A 25012-nucleotide genomic window follows, 5' to 3' on the forward strand; every position below is an offset into this window, starting at 1 on the left:
GTGGAGTCAGAGTGAAGTTTTAAAAATATTACATAGGCAGTCCAATTTGTCATTTGTTATGGTATTGTTCCCTTCAAGTTGGCAAACCTGGACACTTACAACCAATAAAAAATAAAAAGTATAACTTTTAATAAATTCAGTGTTGACAAATAAATAGCATGTAGCTAAAACTACAACTTTGCATACTTGCTGCCATTTTTCTCCAGAGAATATTGTTTTAACAAACCCAATTTGGAGCAATATGTAGTCACACTCCAATTAGTCAGAAAGAAAGCTTAAATAAGTGGGTCAAACTCTGACTGGAAATGTAAAATGGAATGAGCTATTCTCCAATCATTTCAAACAATCCATTTTCCCTTGATTAGTTTCAGATGTAGTTTCTGCCTCAATTTTGTTAAGTCCCAACCCACTCACCGCACATGGGAGTGATAAGCAGCTTTGGTTGGGGCCGATTGTGGCATGAGTATGCAGGACTTGTTGTTTATAATGTGAATACGACTCCTGTTATTATTGATTCTGTCCGAGAGATGAGCCCTCTGGGTTTTTCTGATGTTTATGCAGGAGAATGGCGATGCTTGCTAAGTGGGATAGAGACAAAAAATCAATAGGCGAGGTGAACGGAGGGTGGAGCCACGCTTCTCTTAGTTCAGGACATGTTTTCAAATTCCTGTTTTTCTCCTCTTTAGAACCACTTCTAGAGCCTGGAGGTGACGGTGAGCTTTCAAATTTCTCACTGCTGAGTTAGAGGTGTGTTGGTTGAGGACTAGGAGCTGAAATCTAGTTGATAAGTCTTTATATAAGGCAGCACTTTTCATTTGGAGGTTATTGTTTTACTCACTGATAAGATACAAATGGCCTCTGTATAGGTTAAAGTGAGGTGGAAAAGTATTTCCCCAGTACAATTTCTTCTTGTTTTCTCATTTTGGGATGGTAATATGTATTTCAATCTTGAGTTTACTCTTAATGAGTGTTAGCATCTTGGCCATAAAAGATGGAGATCAAAGGTAGCCAACCTGGATAGGACCAGCATGCATGACATGCGACATAGAATATTTTGTCAATTATTGTCCTTTCCAGTTGCAAATTTGCACATTAATAATGTAGTTATAAATGAGATTTGATATATTGTGCAAATTACAAAGCCTGTGGAGCGGATGGCCCACCAAAAGTTTTCCCAGAGAGCATCACGTTTTATTCAAGGCAGTTTGATTAAAATATTATACCTAATCAGTAAAGATGATACAAAGTTTTCAATTCAATTGCTTATAATAGAAAAAAAGAGAGTATTAATGAGGGAAAATGTGCTAATTAATCATTTTTAAAAAGTGGTTAAATGGTAACTATCTGCCTCAGTAAAGCAAAAATATAATGTCAGAGCAATTTGCAGAAACTGGGCTGAATCACATAAATCCTTGTCAAATAATCCTAGAGTGGGTATAGAAGGCTGGCTCATCACTACCGGAAAGTGTATAATGCCTCTGGGTGTTCAATGTAATTTTAAATTCATTACTTCACTGACGTATTGTGCTGATTCGCTACTTGTTCTTAAATATTTCATACACTGCTGACACTTTGTGATGACAAGTTTTGATTCCCAACATTATTAATCTGTAGAGGTGGAAGTTTGGAACCAGAAACTTCTCTCAAAGGTGTGCTAACATTTATTTTAATAAGCCTGAAAATATATCTATAAAGTCTCACATATGGGAAATTAACCCAAAAGTTGACCAGAAGCTCAATTTGAAAAGTAATAATGAAAATGTCTTATTCAGAAAAAAATAATTACTGAATAAAACATTCAGATTGGTTAATCAATGGTTTATAGAATATAATACCCATTTTCATTCTTTGTGTGATGTCGGCTAATGGATTTTTTCTATTCTGTACAAGCCTTTTTCACTATGACAGTGGACCCATAAAAATAACAATCCTTTGAATGGCAGCACCTTGAAACTTGAACTTGGCTGTCATGAGAAACCTATATATAGTATGAAATGGGAAAATAAAACAAGTGTTGAAATTTTTTAAAAACTTCTATAGAAACATCAATATTTTAGAAAGCTGAGCAAAAGATGGCATTTTTTTTGCAGAAGAAATTGCAACTACAGCACCAAGAGAGGCTAAATAAATAAGTGCACCACACATTTAACTATTTGAAAAAAGTGTTGGTAACTATATATAATTTCATTCACCTTGTGATGGTCCATCATATAAAATTCCAGTAAAATACACTGAATTGTGTGTTTATAAAGTGACAAACGTGATTAAAAAAAAACCTTGATTTGTATCTACTGAGGCAAAATAAAGAGAAACAAAATGGAAATAAGCCCCCTTTATTCAATATTGATTTACATTTTATATAAAAATTACTTACATTTAATACATTTCTCCAAAATACAAGCAGCCAAACAACATACAAATCAAATACAAAATTATAAAATTTCTTATATCTATCATGTTCATCTTCAGCAGAAACGTGTTTAATAATAACTCCTAACAACCTGTGTGACTGTGGTAAATCACTTCCTTGCCTATATCATTCCATTTGTTGAAATATGAGACCTAGAAAAATATGGTATTAATTATCTGTCCTCTTAGTGAACAATACAGGAATCTGACAGCGAACATTCAACATGGGCCTCGTGTGAAGTATTTCCATTGAGTGAGCGGCGTGTGGAATACGTGGTGATGGAGAAGACGGAAGGACTGTGGAATTACATCGTTGGTTCAGGAAAGACCGACTGAGTTACGGTCTTTCATGAGGAGATCCAGCTGGGTCAAAGCAGAAGAAAAGACAACAACTAAAAAAATACAAAGCTTCAGCTCACTTATGAAGCTTTCTGGTCCTTCCAGCACACATAGGAAACAAAACACTTGAAACACTTTGCAACTATACATACATTTGCTTAGAAAATATGTAGCCAAATCGTCTGGTTTTGCCCCTTCAAAAAAAAAAACCTCGTGTCAATAATCCTTTAAAACTAGAGTCAGCTATTGGTACAAATTGTAGCACTGAATCTGAACATTTGAACTGTGCACAAGAGTGGCTTATGGTGTTAAGTTGTTGTTTTTTTTGCAAATCAGAAGGTTTACTTCAGTACTGTATACAGTATAGTGCTGTATAGCTTCAAAATAAAAATGAGTAAGCAAACTGCATATGTAAAATCAAACTCCTGAACACATCAACAAGGATATTATGCTGATGCTAAACGAGAAAAACTCAAGAGCCTCGTAGGAAATAGAAAAATCTTGTTTCCTCCTTTATATTATATATTGTACACTGTGGTAAAAAAAAGAAGTACAAAGTGTAAAGTTAGGCTATGCGGCGGTTTCACGAATTGTCCCCTCTAGTTTCTTTGGGAGTAGCTCTCTCCTTTCATCAATACTGATGACTGGCTTCCGACAGTTTTGTCCGTCGATATAGATCTTTGCATACACAGGGTTGGAGTAATTCATAGGCTGCATTGGGAAAACAAAAGGAGTCAGTAAGGATATTTCCAGAAATCAAGTTCCAACAGTGAAAATCCTAAAGTAACGACAATTAATATTTTTTGGTATTTGTTAATCAGTTGTAAGTAGCCAAGGAGGAAACACTTCACATTAAATCTGGTAAAGATTGTGAGTAGTTTCCTATTTACAATACAAATAAGTCTTAAACATAACACTAAACACAGTCATCTGGAGCAGGGGTGGGCACTCCTGGTCCTCGCGGGCCGGTCTCCTGCAACTTCTAGATGTGTCTCTACTTCAACAGACCTGAGTCAAATAAAGAAGTCATTAGCAGGACTCTGGAGAACCTGACTGCACTGAGGAGGTGATTCAGCTGTTGGATTCAGGTGTGTTGGACCAGGGAGACGTCTCAGAGTTACAGGACACCGGCCCTCCAGGACCAGGCCACCCCTCTGGAGTCATGTTTGGTCCCCCTTTGTGAAGCTTGATTTCCACTCTCATTTTTTGTCATTCTAGCACTTCTAGCCTTTATTTGAGTCCCACCTGTGTTACCCATTTAGCTCCTGCTTGGTACAGAAGGAATTACAAAATGAATGTTTATCAAAGTTTGCTTGCTAAAAACAGCGGGCCACTGCACCTTTAACAAACTGACAAGAATGCATCTGAAAGCTCATTTTCATTATTTCTTTCTAAAATAACAAAGCATTACATCTTGGCAGAAATCAGTGTAGAGTTAGGTACTGATTCTTTTAATTATTAAAGACAATTAGTGAAAGTTTGAGTCATGCATATTTAAGGAATGTTTAGGTTTTGAGAAATAAGCATGCCAACGACTCAGTGAGAAGAAAGGAAATTCTTGCACATAGTCACTTTCTTCTTTAGAAATCATGCAGAACATCTACAGATTACATATCCATTAAAAAAGATGGGAGCCTGTGGGTGTTCTGTAATCAACTTCAAGGTAATGATAAGCTGAATTTTTGATTTTGTAGAAAGGAAGTAGGAGTTTGAATTCTTACATCACTACACTGTGTATAATATTTGCTTGCAATGATGCAGTTTTAAAAATGATATGAATATGTTACACATTTAATCATTATCTAATCTTTTTCTGACTGAAAATAATTAGATAATCCAAACTCCCCTGGGTGTTTGGATTTTATTTTCTCCAGATAGCAAATATAGAAGATGCTTGTTTATACAGGGTATGCAAATATCTGGTTCAAACTCCATTTAAACTAGTTTGTTTATTATTTTTAGAATAAATAAATAGTTAAAGTCACCTGTCCAGGAATAACCTCCTTGGGCACAGAATTCATGCCCAAGGCATGAGGGTCACTGGATTTTACACACCACCCCTGCAACAAAACAGATACCGTCTTCTTTCGTCACTACAGCTACATACAGTAAGGTTATAATCTCATCGTTTTGGTGTCATAATATTCAATGACCATAATCAGTCCTTTGGATTTAAAACAAATTGAAAAACATCTGAGCAAACAGAAAAACTTCAAGATGCGAGTTCAAGTCAGCAAATCTCAGTTAATAACAAAGCATGACAGTCCTCACAATAGCAAATGTCAAAGCTGGCAGCACAAGAAGCAATAGCATTAGGCTTGAGGCTTTAGCAGATGAGCTGTAAACCAGCATACGTGAGGGTGTAAGGATTTATTTGATGTACTAAGTGTGGGAGTGAGGTTGAGCGTTATGGACAGAATAAATCACCAACAAAATGAAAAGTCCTCTTGGCATCTTTAAACAAGTGTTAAAAAATATACCAAACCTTAATAACAGTATATTGTATATTCTATCAATAAAATAAGGAGAGAAAGCAGTGAACATGTCAACATGCGTTATAGGTCAAGAAACTTTGCTTAAAATGACAAATAAATATTCTAGATGTTCTTTTTTGTTTTTAAACAGTGCAGAATTTATCAAGAATCTGATCAATGACTAAGAAACACATATGGAGAAACATACTGCAAATGTTCAAAACAGATTGCTAACACTAAGTTTACATCCCATACTGTATTAATATGCTGCTCAATCAAATTAAATACTCATTTATGCAACCAGACGGATTCTGTTTGCAAGTGAGCTTCTGGGAGATTCACAGCTGCATTTATATAAACCCAATTAATCGGCTTCTAAGAATTGTTGTTGAAAGACGTTTGACAAAAAGATCTAATTTAATTATGCAATCAAATTATTATTAGTAAATTAGTACTCTCAAGCATTTTCTTGTTACTGTAATAAAGGACTCCAAATATAATAAAACATGATCTGAGATTGCTGAGCTTTATCACAATCATGTAAAAAAACAAAAAAATACTGAGTTTAACATGCAAGATCAAAAAACGTAGCCTAATAGTTAGTTTCATCATTTTATAAACATTTTTCACAAAGACAGTTCTGAATAGTGTAGTGTGTATTTGTATTTATTCTCTTATCTTAAAGCTCTTAAATAAAATCCTGTGAAACTAACAGCCTTCACCACTAATAGTCGATTACTTCATCTGCAAAGGTTATAGTTCATTTTAGGTTTCTCCTGCAATTTCACCCGCGTAGTTAAATGTCCCTAGCGTTTTGTGAGTTATGTACATAATAGAAAGAATTAGTCTAAGCACTGAACCCTGTGGTTCTCCACAAGTAATCCTGGACTGTGAAGATTTATAATTAAACTGGAATCTCTGCTAAGGATATATTACTTGTATCTAGAAGGGGAATAGTAATCAAAGGAAGCACTTGTTCAAATAATTTTGTGAGGACAGGATTCAACATGAACTTTCAAGATTTAGAAGAAGCTAAAACCTTTGGGCACAACTGAATAAAATCAGTCCAAACACAGATTAGGTTTTATAGTTGCCTCCAACAAGGTGCCGTTATCACGCTCAGGAGTATGTGACAAAATGTTATTTTTAATAGAATCAATTTTGTTTACAAAGAATCCCATAAAGTCATTACTGCTGTGACTCTGTGTAAGACTGACAACTTTACTAAAAAGAAACCTTGGATTATTCCAATTCTCATCTCGTTTCTGGAAACTACTGACTCAGGCAGGTTGAACACAAATACATGACACATTTTAAGGTTTTATTTGTAAAAAAACTAAAAAAATTCAAGATTACTTACTACTGTTTGGACCATTATATAAAATACCAGTGAAGTTCATTGAAGTGTGTGGTTATTATGTAGTAACATCCAAAAACATTCAAAAAGATTGAATCCTTGCTCAAAAAAACACATATAGGACCATTATATGTTCTAAAAACACGTATTAAAAAAATAATGAAAAAGTATTTAATCAAACCCACCTTGTGAGGGTCCAGTGTGAAGTTGGGTCGCAGCAGACTGCCTGCATCAGCATGGTTGTCATGGTCCACCTCATACATGTTGTATGACGGGTTACCAATCTCCACGTTTATCCCTCCGTTTGTCATGGGCTGCCTCTGCACACGTTTTCCCCTGAGGAGTGTGTGTTTGTGTGCGTTTGTCAGAAAGAGAGAGAGAGTCATTAGCATGAACCACAACATCCAGGTCAGCTCACCTCCCAGTGCTGCACATGTCCACACAAGACATCACCAGACAACACTTGGAGAATATTAACTTGGCTGCGTGGTTACATTCCAAATAGCCAAACAAAGTTTTCAGTAAGAAAGTTGAGACTTTCATTCATCTTCAAAGCTGCACATTGTTTGATAGTGTCATCACCTGCTGCTTAGAAACCACCCTTTCAATTTTTATCGTTTTATTTCTTTTATCTGCATACCTTTGCCTTCGTCTGCAGATATAAACACCTGCCACCACCATCACAATCAGGATAACCAGCAAAACTAGAGGTACAATGATGGCAATGCTTCCTGGAGAAGAAACAGATGAGAGATGGAAGGAAGTGTTAGAAATAAAAATTACCTGAGATGAATTCAGACAGTGACCACAAAAGGTCAACTTTGATTTTGTTCTTTTTAATTTTCAGCAGGCATTGCTTTGTTCTATTTACCAACCATCTGTTCAGATAATATACACAGTAGATAAACAGTGAAACAATATAAAACTAGTGCTAAACTGTGTATTAAAATCTCATAAAACGTCCCAACAAGTACAATTACAAAATGTAACTCAAGCTTACTTCATCAATTTAAACAGTGGTTCCCAAAGTGTGTGTGTGTGTGTGTGTGTGTGTGTGTGTGGGGGGGGGGGGGGGTAGTGCCATTGCAGGGGGGGCACGGGAAGCGGTATGGATGAATTAAAAAAAAAAATTAACAAAAACAGTTACACAAAAGTGTTTCACTGTAAAGATGGTTTGTAGCGTGTTTTGTTGCAACCAGAAGTGTGAAATAAACTTCAGTGGAGTTTGAAAACAAAATATATGTTTAGGTTTATGTCTGGTTGAACGATGTGTGTGCCCAGTTGATTTTTTCTTTTTTGGGGGGGATTTTATTGTAATTCATAGTGGGGCCCAGAAGAAAATCTTTGGGAACCACTGAATTAGAAGATAAACCAGTGAAATTCAGGCCTATTTAACTGAACGAAGTAAATATGCTCAATGAAGGCTTTTGGATCCAAACAACGGTAACTGGTGACTGTTGGCTGTTGTTCCTTTATTCTTCAAGCTAGAAAGTCTCTCAGGCTGGCTGTGCTATGATGGGAGCTTAACAATTTAGTTTTCAGAAACATAAAGACAAAGTCACCATAGTAACACACATTCTCACAAAATAACGCTCTCAGGGACGTTTTCAGCTTTTGATTTCATATATTATGTAGAGTTTACTTAATCTCAAAGAAAAGTCCACCTCTTTGACATGAAGTTAGCTGATATTTAATTAAGTTATTGTAGTTAGGAAATATACTGAATATAATTAGAAATCTGAATATGCTCTCCAACCAGGTATTAAGTAGCTCACAGTCACACAAACAGAAAAATGTGTCAACTGTTTCTTGGAAAGAATGGGGGGATTATCTCTGTTTGCTGCTTTAACCGGACCTAAAACTCATTCATCAGAAATGTGTCTTTGTTGTAGCTATCATTAAGACAGGAATGTAATACTCCAGTAAAAATAAATAGAATATTTATTAATATTGCACTAATGAACATAGTATATTCAAATGTTGCAGGCATAACTCTCTATACCAGCATCACAAAATCAGAAAAAATCAAAATGCAGCAACTGTCAGTAATAAAAAAATTCAGTCTATAAAGTAAGTTTAAATAATAAAATATTGTTGATAATATATATATATATATATATATATATATATATATATATATATATATATATATATATATATATATATATATATATATATATATATATATATATATGTTTCAACATACAATCATAGAATAAAAAACAATAAATTAGTAAAAAAAATTACATTTACAAAATAACATCTACGTTACTTGGCCATTTATATCCTGGCATAATTCTGGTTGGATATTGGTTTCTTTCCTCATCAAAAATCATAAAACCAATTTAAATTGTTTGGTCTTTTGGCACACTCTTCCTTTAAGCATAGGCAAGACATTTTCACTCGGATTGAGGTTAGGGGGATTTCCAGAAGCTGCTGTAATTAACCATTCTAAAACCCATTTTGACACATCGGGGACTATGATCCCAAATACACATGAAGCAAGATGAAACCAACATTTTTAAAGGAGCTCTTCCATTTCTTTTAAATACATTGGTCAAATAGCCAACAAAAATATGCCTGAGGTTTGGCAAAAAATTGTGGATATTTAATCAAACAGGAATATATGTCTAAGAAAAATCTAATTCATTTTATTTGTTGTTTAGTCATCCCACCCTGGGAAAAGTCCAATTCAAATAAACCAATTAATACCTTAATTTATTATGACCTTCATGTCCAACAGGACTGCTTTATCACGTCTCAAAGTTTTAAATGTAAAAAATGAGATCTAATAAAACCTACATGCATATTTCAAAAGTGATTCTTATCCTTAATTTTGTTATCATTGACAGTTCAATACTCCACTTCTTACCTCCACTTGTGTTGTCTGATCTGCTGCTTTTAGGGGCAGGCCTTTCACATTGTGTCCCAGCCCAATTGGCAGAACATCTGAAGGAAGTTAAAGCAGAATGTGAATAAAACATCTTTAACTTTCTTTTTAAGTCAACAAAGTGCTCAGGAAACACCTTAGCAAATTCACTACAGTATGATGTGACAGTGGTTCACATGTGCAACACATTATGATTCAGTCTTGCAGTGAGGTGCTTTTATCCAACAAAAACAACACACCACCTGGAGAGAGAATAAGCACTGTGTACATCCATATAGTGTCCACAAACAGTGTGCATTAAATTACAAGTGTTGATTGTTCAGTTAATAAAAAGATGTACATAAAAAATGACAGCAGGACAACAAATCTCATCTCATTTGTGTTCCAATGGAATCCAATGGGTGTAATGTATGACCCTTGTTAGAAAAGGTGATGTTTAATTTCACAGTAGTCGCAGATGGGCCCGTAAAGCATGAGTGATCAGGTGGGCGCGGCAGGGTGATGAAATTATTCTAAATTACATGCAGTATCAGACTCAGAACATCAGGCTATCAAAAATAAGAATGCAGCCCCATAGATGCGGGAAATGAATCCCGCCTTTGTAGGACGAAATGTCAGTGCGACAGGAATTTTAATAGGAGGTTGGAGGCAAGGTTGAGTTTGATCTCCTTTCCAAAGTATATACCAAGAAAACAAACTTCCTGAAAAAATCTAAGCTATTTTTTAAGAAAATTACATCAATAACTCGGTTTGGGATGGGAAATTATGTATGATTCAGGCCATTACCTGACATGTTTAGCTGCTAATGATGAACAGGATGTGAATACACACACTGATGCTCACATTACACATATACGGTACCATCTTTTATTTCCTCTGGGGTTCACTTGTGCACAGTGAGGATTGCATGAGATGGGCAAATGGGTGGCAGTAAAGGGCCCAACAAAGATGCTGAGTCATGCAGCAACTGACAATGTAATAAGTGCTGTATTAGTTAATAACTGTTCAAGATGTAACAAATATCATTAGTGCCCAGAGTACAGTACATTCGCCTACTCTGTGTCTACTGGTGGGTCAATATAATCATAAGATCCTACTGAAAGAGTGGGTCTGGAGTATAAACAGGGCTGCAGTGAAGGTCAACTGGTTAACATACATTTAATTTATACATTTTCCTGGTCAAATCAGAAAGAATATTTCCAGATCTTAATCCACATCCAATTGTCTCAATGTTCCTTCTTTCCTTCCATCCATCCATTAACCCACCCATCCATCCGCCAGAAATTGATGATTGACTTTTGTATATATGTTGAAAATGGCTGAAAACATTCTGAGGACTCTGGGAGTTTTAGTCTGGAAATATATGTTATCTGGACATTTGAAATATGTAGGAATCCTGTAACTATTTACTTTATAATATCAGCAACCAACATAAAATGCACTGCAACATCTTATATTAAAACTTCAACATTTTATCTGCTAAAACAAAGTTTTGGTGTTAGAATGCTGCAATAATAGAAGAGCAGTTAATCCAGAAAAACACTCAGCATCCTTTGGTAACAGTATACAATACTGTGCAAATAAATATCGCTTGGCTTCCAAAGATCACAGTTATCTGTGGTCTTCTTTATGAGGATTTTTCTGTCTTTAATATTTGTTTCTTTGCGCAGATTTTTTTCCTCAAACAAATCCAGATTTTATTTCATTTTGGTACTTTCATCTAAAAATTGTCGCCCTAAGGAATTTTTAAGTGAAAAACATAAAACATGAATAAATACAAAAAAATAAATAAATTCTCCTAGCATGGTATCCAATGTTCCTAAACTTTATTATCAAAGAAAATAATATTTGCATTTTATGTATATATCTAGCACTTATTACTTGACAGTTTGCTATAAGAAGGTACCAGATTTACAAACTGTAGTCTGAAATGATGCTAAATGGAGTGGAGGAGGGTGAGTGTATACAAAGGAGGTCTGAACAAAGCTGGAGAGGTGAGAGGGACCTACTTGCAGCGAGGTTTGTTAAGAGCTGTTAATGTGCACATCCCCTCATTCTGACAGAAGTAATCGCAGGGGTTGGCCAGCTCATCACAACGTTGGTTCTTGAACCCTGAAGTGCAGCTGCAAAACATTGTGTTGGTAGTGATGAAAGGGCCCAGAGAATGTATGTTGTTGAACACTTGGCTGCTTGACGAATGGAGATTGGCTCACTAAATCCTTTAAGCACCTTCAGTTGTCAGACGGAGTAATACAGTGTTGCATTTTCAGAGAGTAAATTAGGAAAATAAATCATGTGAAAACATAAATCTACTTTTGTAAAAAGACAAAGTCTCCTCTAAAAGACACGTTATTTAGAAGTCTGTTTTGCCACTTTCCGGTACCAAGGTTTCCAAAGGTTTAAAATATTACAATTTCCAATCTGCTAAAATTTTAAAAGTCTCCAGCAGTCCGACATCTCTTTATTGTTCGAGCACCGAATCTCGTTTCTCCTAGTTCAGGTTGAACTTCAAGAGAACTAACTCAAGGTACCACACTACCCTTTCATTCTGTAAATGTTATAGAAAGAAAAATCTTTGTTCGTCTACAAAACTACAAAATAAAAATAATATAATAATTTTTAGATTTGAAAGGGAAAGATTATCAATGACATGACTTTGCCTTTCTTTCTGGGTAATAATTTTTTTAGACAAAATATAAAGCTCTGTCCGAGAGAGGTATTAACTGACCTCACTGAAAAATACAAAGTGGTTAATACTATCTTATAGAATTAGAATTACAGCATCTAGACAAAAAATATCTGTACTTAGCTATAATATTATGCAAGAGAATGTAAAGAAAGTTCAATATAGGCTTAAATTATTAAAGGTTTTTGTCTAACTAGACAACATTATTGGCCAATTGGGGCTTTCTTGCACTAAGAAATAGATTCTTTTCAATGTTTCATAAGTTGTACTTTAGCAGGGCCGTTTTTCTTTTTTATGCTTTTAATGCAATGATTATCATCACAATTGAATCAGCGTTACACAGCAGGGTTTTTGCATTTGGGGAGGTTGATGAAACACACATTAACTCGGAGGATTAAGGTCAAACTTTATGATTTTGTGACACCGCCATATCCATCATCTCACATAATTTCAAGTCTTTGGAGCAAATAATAAACCGCATTATCAGGATCTGTTAACCTCATCGAATAAGATGGAGTAATTTGCATAGAAATTGATTCTATCCCCTGGAATTTGGAGAAAGGTGACCGCAAATTTCAATTTAACTACAGTGGACAATGAGCATTTAAAAAAAGAAAACTAGACAGATGGCTTTTGAAAATGAATTTCCAATTTCCTCCTTGGACAGATTTTTAACACGCAATGAATGCGATTATCACAGAGGAAGTGTTCATTTTTAACAGCACTCTGAGTAGTCTTGATTCCCTCACGCGTGCCACGTTAGCTTTTGTCTGGTGGAAGTTTTTGAGTTTCATGGCATTGTGAAGCAAAGATATGGAACTTTTTCTGTTTTTGTTGAAGGAAAAAAACCTTCTAAAGCCAGCTGCTGAAGACAGTCGCTGAGGTCTGACATGAGCTTTAAAAGGCAGAGAGGAACAGCATGAGATGTTCAGAATGGCAGGCTTTGAAACAGTTTCAAATCATTTTTATCTGCCTAAAACCTTAAGCCAAGGAGAGGTGTCACGCTGCACAGGGTGGTGTACTGGCACTCAGCCCCCTGCTGTTCAATGGCACCTCAAACAGTGACATCAAATCTTCTCTCATTTTAAATATTTTTTTTTTTCTAATCCAAAAGGAGACATTTATTTTGTTGAGTTCTTGAGGCAAAGAGAAAGATATCCCTTGATAATTTTTCCTTCTGCTCTAAAAGCCACTCTTTTCTTAGCCAGTATTTCAGTAAAACCAAGTCTGCGTAGAAAACATTGAGCTCTCTTCCCTCACACCACTTTCACCCATTAGGCTGTAACTTACTGACAGAATGGAAGGCTGGTGTCCGGGTCCAGGTGACAGGTACCTCCATTGTAGCAATATCCATCACACAGCTGACAGCTTGGTGCAATTCTACCATTTGTGCAGCTGGAGGGTGGAGAAATAATTGACTCAAGTTACAAGCAAAAAACTATATTTTAACAAGATGGGGGAGGGAAGGAGTTCTGGGTGATTTTTGTCAAACAAATACATAATTGTTGGAAGAGAAGAGACTTCACAAAATAGCAACATTGCACACATGGTTAGAGGTGTAAAAATTAAATGTTAGCATTTTTACGCTAATCTTTATGCAGAAGAAAATAGAACAGAAAACAAATAATTTAGCAGTCTGAATAAAAACATTTACTTAAAAAATGCTTATTAATCATACCAGAAATATTAATCAGAATTAAACAAAAGCAAAGCTGAAACATAATACCAGGAATGAATAAAAGAAAATAAAACAAATATAAAACGTATAAATATCAATAATAACAATAATAATAATAATAATAATAATAATAATAATAATAATAATAATAATAATAATAATAATAATAATAATAATAATAATAATAATAATAATAATATGGAACATATTACCAACTGTTTTTCCTTGAATGTGATAGTAATCAACGAATTAAATAATTAATTAGCATAATAAATACACAAAAATGCATTGTAAGTAGATACTAACCAAATAAAAAAATAAATGATATTGGTAAATTGTTAACCTGGCTTCTATTTCATTGAGATTATTAGCAGCGTAGATGCTGGTGATCTTCTTTTCTTTTTAATTTAATCAAAGAAATTCAGAGAGCTTCCAGTCTGTCAGGGCTGCAACTTTGATATGGATTGGGAATATGCTGTTTTTCCCCATAAATGAACAGAGTATGTAAACCCCAAAGATTTCAGCAACAGAAATCAACAAATATTTATTAACTGTGGCATACTATTGGCAGAAAGAGTAATAGTCCTTTCATGGAAAAATACTAGAAGACCAAAGCTGAGTCGAAGTCTCTCGGAGCCATCGTCGATTCTCCCTTTAAAGAAAATTACTCATGTGATAAAATATCCATAACATGAATTCTATCAAATTTGGCAACCGTTTAGTGGGAAATTAAAGTTATACAGTGAATTTCAAATTTAAGATGTAAATAAATTGGAAAGGGTGGTTGGTGTGAGGCTTTGATTTAATTAACACGCTTCTTTTGATGTTTTTTTTGTAAGCTTTAAGTCTGTTGCAGGATTTTAGCTTGACATTTTGTTTTTGTTCTATTTTGTTGTTGTGAAAAAATGGCAAGTTGCTAACCTGGCTTGTTTTTCACTGACATTATTGGCAGCTAAAATTCTGCAGCAGGGTGCGTAGACTTGAAGTTATTCTTTTTTTAATTTAATCAAATCAATTCGGAGAGTTTTCAGTTTGTGGAGGCAGCAACTGTGATTTGAATTGGGAATATGCCCCGTTTCCCGATGAATGAACAAAACATGTAAACACCAAAGATTTCAGCAACAGAAATGATGGACCGGAGTGCCAAACACTTACTTGCAAACCACATCTAATGTTTCCTCGTTAATAAGGCAGGGAGCCCCATGGCATCGAAGACACTTGTCCACCTCACACTTGTTCCCTTCATACCTTGCAGGACACACACATTCCACATAGCCGCTGCTGGATAACGTACAGGCCTTTGAGTTCACACAGTAGTGATGGCAGATGTCTATTTCATATTAAGAAGCACAGAAGGAAAGGTTAGTGTTTAAGCTGGTTAGATAAGAATTGTACAGGGCTTTAATGGGACTTAATTATCCACATCAAATGACATCTTAGCCACAGATGGAAACATATCTCCCCTTGGGCAAGCAGCAGTGAGAAAATACTAATGATGTGCAACTGGAATTGTTTTCCCCATCCCATTATGTCAATGCACTGCTAAGGAAAATCCATCACTGTGGAAATGAAATACCCAAAGGATGTGAGATGGAAAAACTCTAATTCTGTTTATCTGCAAATTGAAGCAAATGTAGTGTTTGTGGAAAGATAACTCTTTGGGCAATTGCTTTTGTTTAACACTAAATGTGTGCTAAAAGTAGTTTTTTTTTTCTGCGAGTTTTATCCCGGGTAGCTGAATGCAGATTAATGCTTTGTGTGAGTACAAGGGAATGTCAGTTATGTAAACAACAGGTTTCCAGAACAATCCACGAGTTGAGATGAAGAACTCACGGTAAAGACAGCGATCCCCGGTGTACTCTGCCATACAGCGGCACACAGGCTGATTTCCCTGAGTGACGTCACATGTTCCCCCATTAAGACAATAATTGTCACAAATCCGCTTCTCACAGAAAGGCCCGGAGAATCCAATAGGACAACGGCATGTTGGCTTCCCTGTGAAAAAACACAGTCAAAGTTGTACAGATCAATGCCAATTGATCACACAATTATGATTTGGGTTGTTATAGTCCTCAATTTTCCCTTTTTCTAAATGGGCTTGCAAAAACAGTCAAACCCCTTTGATTATTTCACACCTACCATAAACATCTGTTTTGTATTTTAATTGGGATTTTATATGATGGACAAAGTATTTTTTCTTCCACAAACCAAATTACAATTGGAAACTTCATTTTCCCATCTGTAATCTGTTTGATTGTCCCTGCTGAAGAAAAGCACTCTGACACCATGATGCTTCCAGCAACCTGTTTCGTGTGATGTGCCGTTACCATTTCACTCATAACATTATTCATGTACAAAAAAAAGTACAGCTCTGATATAGAGCTTTTTTTCCAAGTTTGTTTAGTTCCTTGTGTTGTTTGTGGAAAACTGCAAATGGACTTCTTATGGCTTTTTGTTATTAGTGACTTCTTACCATTCTTCCATAAAAGTCAAATTTCTGCAGTGCATAAATCATAGTTGTCTAGTCAATAAAGTCTTCAGAGATTTGGATCTATGAGGCTTCTGTAGAGGTAAACTTCTTCCATGGACAAAAACTTTGCAATTTCCGTCCAAGAGTTTATAGCCATTTAACAATCTTTCTAGGTATTTTGTGAAGAATCAAATAAACACAACTTCTCACTGTGTATGATGTTGTCTGCAAATTCAAAAACTGGACAGTGGAAGTAGACTAGTTGCAGCAAAATATCAACACTGCTATGTGAGCACATTCCTGCATATAACATGCCCACAAACTTCTCATCGATCACACAACAAATCACCCAGAGCTCTGTGCATAATAGTTTGGGGATTGAGAAAGGGAGGCAAAAGCCTCTCTACAAACTAGATAACACAATATTTAATCGTGCAATTACGTCAATGAGAGGCAATTGAAATGCTGTGGATGAAGCATGGAAGAGGCTTTACCATGGAACTTTTGCAAAGAAATATCAGCTGTTTTTTTGGAGCTAATTGTGTTAATAACAATTGTGCCATCTCTAACTAAAATATTTTGCATGGGAGTTATTTTCATAACCTTCAAGTCTGGGGCAAAATTGAAAGCAAAGAAGTCATGTAAAAGTTATTCAAGAAACTGCCTTTTGGTCTGTACCGGTTAACATTTATCTGAATCTCAAGGCACCCACTGATTGGCAGCTATGGTGCCAAGCGGAGGTATGCTGTTTGACATGTTAAACAGTTAAATATGTTATGTTAGATTAAAAAGTCAGCATTTTAAAATACCCAATCTTGGTCATGATGGCAAATCTAAATTAACTGCCAAAGATCTGAATGTCCCTTGTTGGCTGAAAACAGAAATAATTTAATAAGTTGAGTAATTAGTAAATGGACTCCACATTTGTGGTTTAGTCTTGGGAAAAATAGAATTAATTAGAGGTTTGATAGAGAACATTTGTGAAGATTAGTAGCTATCATAAAGACTAAGGAACATACCAGGCAGGTCAGGGAAAACGCTGTGGAGAAGATTTAAACAGGGCTAGGTTAAAGAATAACATAAAAAGGTTTGAACATCCCACAGACCTCTATTCCATTCATCATTAGAAAATAGGAAGAATGATAAAATGGAAAACTCACCAAACCATGACTGTGCACCCGAACTGACAGACCAGGCAATGGGAGCATTATTCATGGAAGAAGTCAAGAAGCCCATTGTAACTCTGGACTAGCTGCAGCTATCCACAGCTAAGAGAGGACACTTAGTCTTACATTACAAATCTGGGCTTTATGGAAGAGTCACAGAAAGAAGATATGAGAAGTTCTGTTTAAATTAGACTAGAGTATGAGGGCTCAAAACAAATGAGACCAAAAAAAAGCCCTTTGTCTTCCAAGAAAAACTCCATTCTTGGAGAAAAACTAACACATCACATCATCTCCATGGTAATACATGTTTGTGGTAGCATAATGCTTCTGAGAGGATTTTTCTCAGAGGGAAGAAAAATCCAGGTAATGGAAAGAAGAATGGAGCTAAATAAAGGACAATCTTTGACAAAAAAATGTTAGAAGCTACTAAAGACTAGAGTGAGGTTTATTTTCCAGCAGGAAAATGACTGCAAACGCACAGCCAGAACTGCAAGAGAATAGTTTAGATTTAGATTTAAGAAAGTAGCATCGCTTTTCTCATTGCTGAGTTCCCTAAGATATCCACTGTGAGTAATTTCAATAAATAAATAAAACATGTTTGCTTTAACTAACAGCCACACCAACAGTTTATCTTAAAGTGAGTTAAAGTTTGCACATTAGGTTTGTTTTTCTAATGTTGTTTTCTACCTACTGAGCATTTTGTGCCATTTGTAAAATAAAAAGATAGAACAAAAACTGTGCATTGTTATTAGAAATACTTTGTATTGTATATTTACATTACCTGCTGCAATAATTAGTTTCAAAAGTTGAAAAAATATACATGGAAAAGCGTTTCTTCTACTTGAATTTGTTATTTTGTTAGTATGTTATTTATTTGCATTTTTTCCATTTTAGTCTTTAAAACATCACATAACTGTATTTTTGTCTGCCTCGTGACATAATTTGTAACTATTAAGTAAAATGTTATTAAGAGTTGTTCAGCACTTATGTCGTCTTTTTACAAAATAAAATTTCTTCTGTGGTTTCTTTTTACTTTTACTTCAGCAAAAATATGAAGTAGTGCTACTTTTACTAGAGAAAAATTTTGGGGTGTTCTTTCTTCATCTTGATATTAGAATACTTTTTCTATTCAGAATATTGTCCAGGAAGTAAAGAAGTGGCTACAAGACGAATGGCTCTGTCTCAAACATTTCAAAAGCCATCATTCTAGCTAAATAAATGTGGACTGTTAAATTACAGACTGGTGTAGCATGACATAAATGGAGGCTTGTATCCATAACAACGTGGTAGTCCACAATGAGAGAAGTTGTCAAGTACTACCTGCTGATGATTGCCCATTGTTGAATGGAGGAGCCTGGCTTTGTGAAAGTTTAAAAGTATTAAAGACTGCATGTAGCACTAACATGGAGCCTTATTACATTCCTAAATAGAAAGGCACTTTGTGACGGAGGAGCCGTCACGAGCTGGTACTTAATTAGAGTCCGTGTCAGCATGCACACCAGCACACACATACACACAAATGCATCCACATTCACTATCTTACTTTTTGTTGCAGCTTAAACTGACGCGGTTCATTGTGAGTGCAAACGCAGTGTTCCTGCTTCAGTTAAACATTCATCCTAACCTGTTTTCAGCTTCAAACATTTTCCCGATTTTATTTTCAAGCAGGGTTGTTGTTGGATTGTGGCTTGCCGGGAGGGAGTCACATGATAACTTGGTGATGTCATCAGAATGTACCGAGTGTTTTCTATTAAATTGAGTATGGTATTTTTGTTTACTTTATTTATTTTATTATTATTTATTATTATTTCGTATACTTTAAGAGTTGATTTGAGTTAGAAGTAATTGCTTAGTGTTTTTGCTTATTTGGATTGTCTATGGGTGTAGCCTGTAGTTTTCAAAGCAGGGCTCTGCTCCACAGGGAGGCAGTCTGTGGTTAGACTCCTGAAGAAGTCGCACTGGAGGTGGTGGACTGTTGCACTGAAGGTACTGCTGTTTATTTGATTTTCAACCTGCTCTGAATATCCTTTGTGTGTGTTATGCACCTGCCATCTTTGTGCAAGCTTAATAAATTCCTCTAAAACGATCTCCGACCAATTATGTTTGACTAAGTCATAATAGAACCCCGTAACACACTTATATAGAGGCATGTACACAAATGACCCTATTTGAACAATGACTTAATATATGGGAGAAACTTATCTGATATGCTATATATATATGTATATACACATTTCTGTATACTACAGAGTTGTGTCAACCAACATAATTAAACAACATCGAGAGCCTGGCGTGTCTCATCCTACCCCTGGACCTTGCCACACAAGACCATGGTGACCTCAGCACCAGAGAGGCTGACTCAAAGTCCCTAGCCCACACTTTCTCACTGGAAGGCAGGCTTGCGATGATCTTAAAGTACTCTGCCCACTGACCCACAATATCCCGAGTTAAGGTCCAGCAGCACATCATCCTAGACAGTGTTGGTGTTTAGGATGGTGTGATTGATTGATTGCACTGTTCCCTCCTTCTGAGTAATCAGAAGGCAGACCAGAAAAAGGAATTCAAACCAATTTGGACCCAGATGTAAACGTAAATATCCACTTGTAAAAGAATGGGTTTACCGTCATTTAGAAAATTTTTTGGAAAGCTTAGTTATACATCCAATGTACCCTGATTTAAAATTAAGCTTGGCCTGTGGAATCAAGAAATCTCTTAAACAGAATCCTTCTGACAAACTAAAGTAGGTTAAAATAGCTCAAAACATATTATGTAATAGTCCCCTCCTGACACATCCCATTTGTCTGTAAAATGTGTTACAATGAATTTTTTTTAAAGTTTTATTGGCTCTGGAGGCCTTTTTTTGATAGTGAACTAACAGGAAAGTGAGTAATGAGAGAAGGGGGAAGACATGTGGCAAAGGTTGCGAAGCTGAGGATCGAACCTGAGATGGATACGTCGAGTATTAAGGCTTCCTTATGTGGGTTGTGCTTAACGCCTGCGCCACCACAGCACTCCGTTACAATGTCACTTCTAAGGCTTTTGTGTGAAAAAGTAGGATCATTAGCAATAAAGACACTTCCCAGGAGATTTCAGCCAAACAAATTTCCTCCAAGCGCTATTATGATTTACCCAGGAGGTCAAAAAAGAACCCACAACAATGCACATGCATCATTTAGTCATTGTTCATCACACAACAAAAAGATACTGTGTCTCATCATCAGGTATCCCTGACGAGGTTTCAAAGCTGAAAACTACTGTTGATTTTAACCAAAAGCAAAAACACGAGCTTGAGTACTAGGTTTGGGAGTGAAAGTCCAGATTTAAATATGATTGAGATGCTTTAGTATAAACTTAACATGGCAGCTCATTCTTATCCAGCAAGGAGAAGTAGATCAAAATTCATCCACAGTGATGTAAGCAACTCATTGCCAGATATCGTAAACCAAGGGTCTCAAACTCCAGTCCTCGAGGGCCACAGTCCTGCAACTTTTAGATGTGCCTCTGCTGCACCACACCTGAATAGAATAATCAGGCCATTAGCAAGGCTCTGGACAACTGATCTACACAAAGAGGAGGTAATTAAGTGTTTTGTACCTGTGGCACATCTAAAAACTGCAGGACAGAGGCCCTTGAGGACTGGAGTTTGAGACCCCTGTCGTAAACACTAGTTTATAGTTGTTACCACCTAGATGGGCTAAAACAGTTATTAGATTTAGGGAACAATAAATTTTTAAGATAGGAATCGGAATAGTTTGGATAGTGTTTTCCACTCTTGATAGATTAAATAATCATCTAAAATGTGTTTTATGTTTGCTCAGCGTATCTTTGACTGATGCTAAAATTTGCATAAAAATCTGAAATATTTACTTGTAGCAAAAAAAAACAAAAACAAACAAAGAGCAAACTAAAAGGGAGCAATTACTTTTCCACAGCAATGTGTTGTTCTTTGGTAGGTTGCCTCAGACTACAGATTAAAAAAATATAGCCTGCAGGGCTTTTTCTTTTGCTAAAAAAAAGTAAAAATGAGAACGAATAAGGCAAGCCAGATATCAGTAAAAGATGATGAATTTGTTGCAAATAGTCACATCTGCTGCGGCTCCATGCGTGAACTTGTTAACTTATTCTGGTGAAATGGATTTTGGCTTTGCAAGCGAAGAATTTGCTCTTAGTCACTTCCTGCACATGTGGCTGATCCCCCAAAGACCCACAAACAGAACCTCCAGAGACCCTAATTTTCTCTCTTCTTGGCCAGACTCCCTGGGGTGCGGATCAGCCCCGCAGAGTGATATCTTTGCATCAAAGGCAAAAAAGCAACCAGTTCTTCCAGGAGCAGGCTTCAATCAAACATTACCCAGCTAAGACCTTGGAGACATGGACACATGGACACACGGAGATAGGACTGAGAGCCCTTGTACTACACCCCTTACATCCAGATTATGGTTCTGGTTTTCTTCATCAGCATCTACAAGTAAATTCAGCTCAGATAATTCAAGTCAGTGTATTTATAATTCATACCAAATGAACCAGTTAATAGAAACACACTAGTTTTCCTATAAATAGAGTCAAAGTAAACTGCAATGGAATAAACTGACGACAACACCTTTCTTCTATCACTTACAATGCATAACATTGATGTTCCATTTTTCTTGAAAACTATATTTTATGCAAAAAAAGGAGGGGGGGGGGCAGGGGGGAATAAGCTTTAAAAGTTCTGCAAAAATAAATAAAAGCAATATTCTTCTATCTCAGATTCAATTGATTTTACTTGGTCTCATGTCAAATCCAGTTACCTGAACACATCCCCAAGCAGCATTTGCCTTTCCTTGACACTACCCTGGGAATAATGGGTGGAAAAGGAGGCATTGAATAGGAAATGATATATAAGTAAAAAACCTTTCACTTTGGATCATTGTCACAGTTCTCGAGACTATAAGGACTGCAGGCAGCAGACTGGTCTCATGTCAAATCCAGTTACTTGAACACATCCCAAAGAAGCACTGCAAAAATAAATAAAACAATATTCTATTATCTCAGATTGAAGCACTGCTTCAGTGTGTGGTGAACTTGAATTTAGACAGGGCATATGGTAGATTTGCATACCATATGCAGATACCTAATAGGTGAGATGATGATACGCATCCAAAAAATCAGAAGCCATAAAAATTTCTATGGAGTAAAAAGACCCAGAGGCAAACCGCGCTGGCAAGAGAGGTACAAAGGTAGATGGAAATCTGTTGCTATTAAAAAACTGAAACAAACCTTTTGTACTCAGTTTCAAAAAAAGAAGTATGATTAAAAGCAGCAAGATGAATTTAGTTGGCTATAACCTCTGCTTTGATTTCAATTTAATGTATGCATCTTTTCTTCTTTGAAAACGTCTCAAAGCATAAATATCTCACTTGCCCCATTGATGCTGTAAAATAAACAAGAACGAAAGAAAAAAAAGAGAAAACTTAAAGCATCCTTGCTGCCAAAGCTAACATTTCTATGCTTAATAAATCAAAGACAATGGAGTTAAAATTCAATGTCACCTTGTGTGTTTATAGATAAATCTGTAGATATTCCAGCCTCTAATTGATGGCAAGCTCATTTCTGGTCCATTTTAATCATTAAAGCTGGAGATGTAGGGATATCTATTTTACTTTAATCTCTCTTCCTCTTCTCATGTTTGGTCACTCTTTCCAGTTAATATTTCTCAGCCTCAGCTCAGTGCAGACAAAAATTACTAAACATTTAAAGGACTGGTGTTGCAATATTTATTTTCCTCAAAGCTGTCTTTTCATGATCAGAAATCCATTTTAACTAGGAGTGCAGCATTTTCATTTAAAGGTGAAAGAAAGCTGTGCACGATAACGTGAGATGAACAGTGATGAATGGTATGCCATTTTGATAGTCAAACTCAGTGTTGTTCAAATAGATGAAGGCATTAATCCAGCTCTTCTAAGGTCATTTTTTAAGTCAACATATTCTTTAAAAAGGGGAGATTATTACTTTATTTTTTGTAAGGATTAAAAGAAAAATACACTCTTTATTAAACATATTCAGAACATTAAAATAAAATGTGTAATGGCTATTACTCATTTATGTTCAAACAAATGCCAAGACTTCTAATTACATTTGCTGGTTGTCATTCAGCAATTGCATATCTTTATTTAATGGTTTCTAGCAGTCTTAGTAGGACTGTTCACTGAAAGAACATAAATGTGGAAACATAATCCATATTCTGTGAACTAAATCATGTTTATATCTTTCTTTTTTTAACAAATAAAGATTTTTTTTCTTTTTCTGAAGAATGCAAAAGGAAAAATATACAAGTTTGTAAAACAAGGTTAGACTCCTTCATTTGACTATAAGTCATGATGCATTTTGACATCAAGATTTCCTTTTGCTTTTCATTAAATTAAATTTTATATTAATGAAAACCCTGCGTTAAAAACAGGATTATTAATGGGATATTCTGGCACTATGACAGTTTATATCCTCCTTTAATTGTAATACAATTTTTTACTTCTTCATAATTCTTTTCGAGCATGTTCAGATTACTGTAATTTCCATTCCTTGTTCTTGTGCATGATTTTATACTATCATGTTCGAAATAAAGTTTCATTTCATTTCACTGAAACCACTGTAAAACCATACAAAGGATTCAGAAATACTGTGCATGTTTCCATAAGTACTTGGCAGATAGTATGAACAGATAAATATGAATTAAGTTGCAAAATCTGCAACCCTGCAAAGATGAACGGGAATATTTGAATAGAGATCATGGTCCACCGCGCATATTTTTACAGACATACCCAGTGGTGAGCCCATGCAGGTGCCTCCATTCAAGCAGTAGTCTGTGCAGTGGTTCACCTCGCAGCGCTCCCCAGAAAAGTCTGGCCAGCAGTAGCACCTCCAGTCTCCTTTCTCATTGGCCAAGCAACGACCTCCATTCTCACAGGGGGGGCGGCAGAGTTCACCTGCACAACAGCAGAACTCCCTTTACTTCGGGTTCAGGGGTGTGCCGCAGTCACATCACATCAACCAGAGGGGTGTGCAGATAAAGTTTCAAGAGCTAATTTCACAGAGGTGTGAAGCCAAAGTAGAATCCCAGCAGGAGGGCAATTTGCTCAACCCAAGACTTCACAATGCCTCATGCATAAGTGGTATTACTGCCATAAAATTGCTTCGAAAATATAATTTGCTCATTTTACTGTGTTTAGTGTCTGGGGTGGGGGGACTTATAATATGGCCCAAAGTCCCTTGCAATGCCTTTTTACATTTTGTTAAACCACAAACTTAACTATTAAATAGGCATGTCACATATCTAGACTTCTTAAGAGAGTGGCATGAACAAAACAATTGTTAAAAGAAAGAAATGATCCTTTTTTCCAGTTTGACCCCTAAGTAAACACACAAAGCTACAAAGAAAAGGTTGAGAATAAAGCAAATTCAAGAGTTAGAAAGAGCCAGTCAAAGTCCAGACCTAAATCCAGTTAAAAACCTGTGGTAGCACAGGACATACATCCAATCCGACTGAGTTTGAGATTATTTTCAAAGG

The 25012-nt window shown here is 35.9% G+C and overlaps 1 protein-coding gene across 1 annotated transcript in view; it reads right to left on the bottom strand.

Annotated features, from left to right (window-relative positions):
* Positions 1-2332: 2332 nt before the first annotated feature.
* lrp1bb (low density lipoprotein receptor-related protein 1Bb) overlaps positions 2333-25012 on the bottom strand; it is a 301838-nt gene continuing 279158 nt past the window's right edge. The window contains exons 82-91 of the mRNA XM_044132659.1: positions 24267-24431; positions 15667-15828; positions 14989-15163; positions 13446-13550; positions 11479-11592; positions 9452-9528; positions 7220-7310; positions 6765-6915; positions 4734-4808; positions 2333-3459 (exon numbers count right to left, since the gene is read on the bottom strand). Of these exons, the coding sequence (XP_043988594.1) occupies positions 3319-3459; positions 4734-4808; positions 6765-6915; positions 7220-7310; positions 9452-9528; positions 11479-11592; positions 13446-13550; positions 14989-15163; positions 15667-15828; positions 24267-24431 (1256 nt within the window). The 3' untranslated portion in view covers positions 2333-3318. The remainder of the gene's footprint in view (positions 3460-4733; positions 4809-6764; positions 6916-7219; positions 7311-9451; positions 9529-11478; positions 11593-13445; positions 13551-14988; positions 15164-15666; positions 15829-24266; positions 24432-25012) is intronic.

The sequence above is a fragment of the Gambusia affinis genome, linkage group LG11 (genome assembly GCF_019740435.1).
Source record: "Gambusia affinis linkage group LG11, SWU_Gaff_1.0, whole genome shotgun sequence".
In the NCBI taxonomy this organism is placed as follows: Eukaryota; Metazoa; Chordata; class Actinopteri; order Cyprinodontiformes; family Poeciliidae; genus Gambusia; species Gambusia affinis.